This window comes from Pteropus alecto, unplaced genomic scaffold (assembly GCF_000325575.1).
Source record: "Pteropus alecto unplaced genomic scaffold, ASM32557v1 scaffold45, whole genome shotgun sequence".
Taxonomy (NCBI): Eukaryota; Metazoa; Chordata; class Mammalia; order Chiroptera; family Pteropodidae; genus Pteropus; species Pteropus alecto.
The window spans coordinates 8127378-8133448 of NW_006442491.1; the positions used below are offsets into that span (position 1 = coordinate 8127378).

The window sequence follows — 6071 nt, forward strand, 5'->3', positions numbered from 1 at the left end:
ATCCTTTCACTTTGAGTCTATATTTGTCTTTAGAACTGAGATGTGTCTCCTGGAGGCAGCATATGGTTGGGTTTTGTTTTTTTATCCAATCTGCAACTCTGTGCTTTTTTATTGGTAAGTTCAGTCCATTTACATTTAGGGTGATTACTGAAATATGAGGTCTTCTTCTAGCCATTTTATCTTTTGCTTTCTGGTAGCTCGGTGTTTCCATTGCTTCCCTGTCCTTGTGTTTCTGTTTTCTTTATTTTGGTTGGCTTTTGTGGGTTTCTCCTCTAGTCCTTCTTGTTTTATGTTATATACTTCAGTTCTGAATCTTCGGCATGTGGTTACTATTACGTATGTGTAAAGGATAGTTATATATATACAATCGTCCCTTTTCTTCTGTGCGTGCCTTATCTCCATTATCCTTTATGAATTTGGATCTTTGAAACCTCCCTTTTTCAGTCACTGTTGTCTCAGTTTGTCCCTATGTATGCTGAACGTTCATTACTATCTTGCTATAGCAAATCTCTTTTTATTTAAGTTTATAATGCCCTCTTCCTAGTAAAGGTTGCACTCCATTGCTAGTCACCTTACTCCTAATTACTCCTAATTATGCTTTTTTTTTTTTTTGTCCTTTTGATTTAGGTGAACTGACCCATTTCAGTATTTCCTGTAGTACAGGACTCGTAGTTGACAATTCTCTCAATTTTTGTATGTCTGGAAAGGTCTTTGTGTCTCCTTTATATCTAAAGGAGAGCTTAGCTGGATACATTATTCTTGGCTAGTAGTTCCTTTCATTTCATAGTTTGACTATTTGATTCCACTCTTTTCTGGCTTGCCAGGTTTGTGCTGAGAATTCCAACAATAATCTAATGGGATTTCCTTTATAGGTTACTGTCTTCTTTTCTCTGGCTGCTCTGAGAATTCTCTTTGTCATTGATTTTTGATAATTTTAATACAATGTGTCTTGGTGGAGGCCTTTTTTGGTTGAGGTAATTGGATGTTCTATTGACTTCTTGAATTCCAAGCTCCAGCTCATTCCTTAGATTGGGGAAAATCTCGTCAACCATTTGTCTGAAAATGCTTTGTAATCCCTGCTCCTTTTCTTCCCCTTCGAGAATTCTCATTATTCTTATGTTTCCTCTCCTGATGGTATCAGCTAGCTCTTTTATTTCTCTTTTATTATTTTTCGTTCTTTGGTCTCTCTTTCTGCTCATCTAGTTGTTTTTTCAATTCCTGAAATGGTTGATATGATTCATTTCGGATCTCATTGAGTTTTTTTGGAAGTACCATCCTGAATTCTTTGTCATTTAAGTCACATATTTCTATATCTGTAAACTTATTTTCTGTAGATTTTTCTTTCTTTTTGAGATGCCTTGTCACCTTGTTCATGGTGTAATGGACTATTTCTCCATCTTAACATTAATGGAAGTGTGTTCTGCTTTTTTTCTTTTTTTCCATAAAGAAGATTTATTTTATTATGTCCCTTAGCCTGTTGCAAAGAAGATATTTTTCTTTTGGTTTCCAGTAGGTGGCACCTAAGCCTCTTGGATCTCTGCTTTATATAAAGCTTTAAAAATGCCTTTTTATTTTCTTGTAGATATTTAATCACACTCGCTACCCTCAGTTTCAGTCCCTGTCAGTGTTAGCAACAGTTTTGGTAGCATTTGCTCAGATTCCCCTGGGGCTCCGTGGCATTCCATCTCGGAGGGTAGGGGGGCAAGGGCCCTCTGGGTTGAGGGATGGGGTCTGCAGAACAATCTCAGATTTGCAACTGTGGCTTGTAAAAATCAACTGTTGTTTCTCTGCCGTCCCCTCTTTCCTCTGTCCCGGTTTCTCTGCCTTATGCCCTGATGACTGGGCACTGCCATTGGCCACGTGGATCTCACAGCACTCCCAGGCAGGGCTGCTCAGGAAAGTCACTACACCTTCTCCTCTCCTCCTCCTCCTACAGGAAGCTTCAGCTGCGAGAGGTAGCTTCTTTGTTTCTCCCAGTCCACTGGCTGACACACAGGGTTCTGACCTGTGGTAACTCTTTTGTGCAAATCCCATGCTCAGAAGTGCTGGTGTGCAGTGTGGGTTTTTTGTTGTTGTTGTTGAGTTTTAGATGTTCAATTTATTGTTGTTTCAAGGGGAGAGATCTAGGGACGTCTCTCACTCCATCATGTTTCAGCCAATCTCACACCTGACATTTTAGTTAGAAACGCATTATTTTAGAAGAGTCTATGGATCGATTTACATAATCTCCTAAACCACTGAATTTAAAGCAGAATTAAGTCAAATATACTACAAGAAAGTTAAGCGTAAGTGGGTTAGGTGTACACTTAATGAACCTTGGCCATTATGAAAACACTATCGAGAGGTAATTTTTTGTTTGAATTATTCGAATTTATTATTAACTAAATAAAGAACAAGGAGTCTTTTCTGGAGGCTAGTAATAAAATTTGTATTAAATGAGTTGCACTAATGAGCCACAAGTGTTCAAGAATTTCTTTGGGAATTTTAAAGACTTTTCCTATTCCACCCCACCTCCACCCATTACAAACTGTGAGGCTAACTGGACAAGGAGTGAGCTGCTCCCACTTTAATGATACTTCTCGCTATTTTTCATTATGAATCTAGTGACTGAATTGTGATATTTGTGCCTCAAAAGATAAATTAAAAATTATTGCCTGCCTCAAATAAGAATGAATGCCTGAGATACCGACAAAGGCTGCCTTTCCCTGAACTATTCAAGTCAATATGTCTTTCATGTGTGGAGGGTGACACAGCCATTTTAAGGAAACACGTACTGGATTTGTTGGAATTAGAGACACAAATTAGAGTTTTTATGACATCTATTTTCTCTGTTGCCAGGAAGATTTGTTTTTTGACAGTCTACTATGTTACTGAAGTTTAAGTATTTTAAGCGAGAATGTTCCTCTCTCCAACAAATCAATTTATCAGACCACAAAGCTTTGGGAAAATTTAAGAAATGACAAGCAGAACAGAACTGAGAGAGGACACTACCCAAGAAATAGTTTAGCAGAGGCCTTGAGGATTCATAACGATTGAACTCTAGGAATTAAAGTTCTGAGAGATAAAGAGGAACAACAAAGGAACAACAAAATTGGATGACCACAGTTTGTGAAAAATCTCTCTTCTTCCCCTTCTTATTGAAAATAATCCACAGGCATCCAAGCAAAGTACAATTTTGGGACAGGCCCAGGGTACTTCAACCTTCAAAGGCAACTCTACTTAGCGTTTTCACTACTCTATTTGGAAAAACAAAGCAAAAATAAAGCAAACAAAAACAAGCCATTAGTAGGTGAAAACAAAAGGAAAAAAATGTTAATGGTTAAAAAAAAAATAGTCCCTAAAAATATAATGTCTTTGGAGGAATCAAATTGCAGCTTGAGAACAACAACAACAAAAAAAACAGTTTATTCATTCATTCTACAAGTATTATAAAAATCTTACTATGTACCCAGCACTTCATAAAGCTCTGGTAATTCAGAAGTGAGCAGGCAGTTCAGGTTCAAGGACCTGGAGACAGAGACAAATTCTGTAACTTTAGGTATGACAAGTACTACGAAGAAAACTCAGAACTTTAAGTACTTGTTACTATCTGTATTTGTTTTAGGGAACTGTATGTTAGTGCCTAGTGTTCTCCTGCTCCTTTAATTGGAATCGAACCTAATATAGGGTCTAGGGGAATCCAAGAAAGCTTTTTGGAGACTGTTAGTTTCCTGTGGCTGCTGTAACAGATTACCACAGATTTAATAAATGTCATCTCACAGTTATCTCACGTTTATTATATCATAGTTCCTGTAGGTGAGAAATCTGGATGAGCTTGGTTGGATCCTCTGCACAAGGTCACAGGCTTAAGTCAAGGCTGTGTCCCTTACTAGGAGCTCTGAGGAAACATCCACTTCCCAGCTCATGCAGGTTGCTGGCCAAATTCAGTATCTTGCACTTGTAGGTCTGAGGACCCCAAATTTCTTGTCAGCTGTCCGCATTCCTTCTCATTCTTCCCATGCAGCCCTTCAGCCATGGTGGGTTGAGTCCTTCACGTGCCTAAGACTTCTTCTATATATCTCCAATTTTCTCTTCTGCCTTCAGCCCTGAGAAAACTGTAGTTAAGGGCTCCTGTGATTATATTGAGTCCACCTGGGTAATCTGGGCTACTCTCCCTATCTTAAGGTCTGTGACATTCATTACAATTGTAAAGTCCCCTTTGCCATGTAACATAACATAGTCATATGTTCCAAGGCATAGAACATGAATGTCTTGGGGGAGTCATCTTGCCTACCAAAGATAAATTATGATATTTCAAACAATGGCTTCTGTTTGTTTACCTGTAAAGAATCTGTACCTAATGAGCATGAGCCATTCTTCTATTCCAGGACATTCACTTGGCTAGGAGATTGTATGATATGGCTGCTCAAACAAGTCCTGAAGCGAACATGCCTGTGTTACTTGCCCTCATAAAACTGGAAACTGTGCATTTCCTCCGAGATGTCCTGTTTTTTAATGTAAGTTTGCCTCAAACGGGTCCCAAATCTCTGAAAACTCCAATGAGCAACATTGGGTGGTGGGATGGAGGCAGATGATAGTTTTGAATAAAATGGGAGGCCTCGAAAAAAATTTTTTGATAGAATGTTTTTTGCCAACAGTTTACAATGATATGGAAATGGATAAAATTGGACAACACCCTTGGACCATACTGGGATTTATTTATGATTGGCTTAATTGTTGCTGTGCTGATCTTCTTACTTAGAAATCGTTTTGGATAGGATCTGGACCACAAGAAAACCTGCTCATGGGAACCAGTTCACTCCAAGGTATCCTCACTAAATAAAGAATTTCCTTATCAAATTTGAGTCTGCTGCAGATTTCCCACACTGGCCTGTGATGGAAAATGGACAAAGCTTGGGACCTGTCCTCTGAGAAACCATTTCAGACTTCTTAGGGGGCTGGGAACTGATCACCTAAGACTTTATTACAAACTTGTCATCTTGATGATCTTGTTCTGAGTTTGGGATAAAGACCACCCATTTTCATGTTGTTATAACAACCTTTCAAGAGAACAAATGGGTATCTTGGCTCCTACAGATATACTGAGGTAGGGCATAGGGGGAGTTCTGGAAGGGCAAGAACACAGATCCTTCAGAATCTGATAAAGACAAAAATTTCAAATAGACCCTCCATCATGTGGGAATAATCCTACGAACCACGTCATGACCCTAATGAGCAAAAGCTCCTTGTGGCATTGTGTGCCAGAGAGACCAACTTGGACTCCTTGCCAAATGGACTTCTATCAAAACTGTTAGCAACTGTGTAGCAAACAACATCATTTGGGGTCTGTTCAGCAATTGCACCCCTCTCTTCCATTCCTTTTTGGAATCTTATTCTATCTGGGGAATTCCCTTAGAGGGAGATGGTACCAGCCTCCTGGGACAGAAGCTAAAGGGTCCGGATCTTTATCTTCGACAGGCAAAGCAGGGCCAGGGAGGCTGGTGGTAGGGCGGGTGGGCAGAGTGAAGGAGTCCCATGACTCATGTCGAGGGCCAGGCTTGGATCTCAGTTCCACATTTCTTTAGCTTTTCGATCTCAGTTTTCTGATCTGCAAAATGGGAAGAAATAATACCTATCTCAGAGAGTCAGTATGAGGATTAAATGAGGTAACACAGGGCCTGGCATCTAGAATGAACTCCATAAATGGTGACTTTTAATACTCCTTAAAAATTCATGGCAAATTGGTTGGGATATAGGGACAGCCCTGTTGATAACAATCTGTATGGTTTCAGGGCCCTGCAGTCAGTTCTCCAGCTCAAATGCTACGTGTTTTGGTGGGAAAAGATCCTGCTTGCCTACTTGAAAATCCAACCCAGGTACAAGAAAAGAGTTAATTAATAACATCAATCAGAATCAGAAAACAGAATGAAATGGGGGAACACTGGATTTGGAGCTAAACATCCTTGGATTTGAGGTCTGGCTCTATCCCTTAGTAGCTCTATGACTTTAGGCATAATTTCTCCAAATCTCAGTTTTTCCTCCATAAGATGGAATTAATGTCTACTTCACTGGAGAATTGTGAGGCTTAAAGA

At 39.5% G+C, this 6071-nt stretch overlaps 1 protein-coding gene across 1 annotated transcript in view; it reads left to right on the forward strand.

The window, feature by feature from the left end:
* SEL1L2 (SEL1L2, ERAD E3 ligase adaptor subunit) overlaps positions 1-5581 on the forward strand; it is a 113356-nt gene extending 107775 nt beyond the window's left edge. The window contains exons 17-18 of the mRNA XM_006921578.2: positions 4368-4496; positions 4638-5581. Of these exons, the coding sequence (XP_006921640.1) occupies positions 4368-4496; positions 4638-4757 (249 nt within the window). The 3' untranslated portion in view covers positions 4758-5581. The remainder of the gene's footprint in view (positions 1-4367; positions 4497-4637) is intronic.
* The last annotated feature ends 490 nt before the right edge of the window (positions 5582-6071 follow it).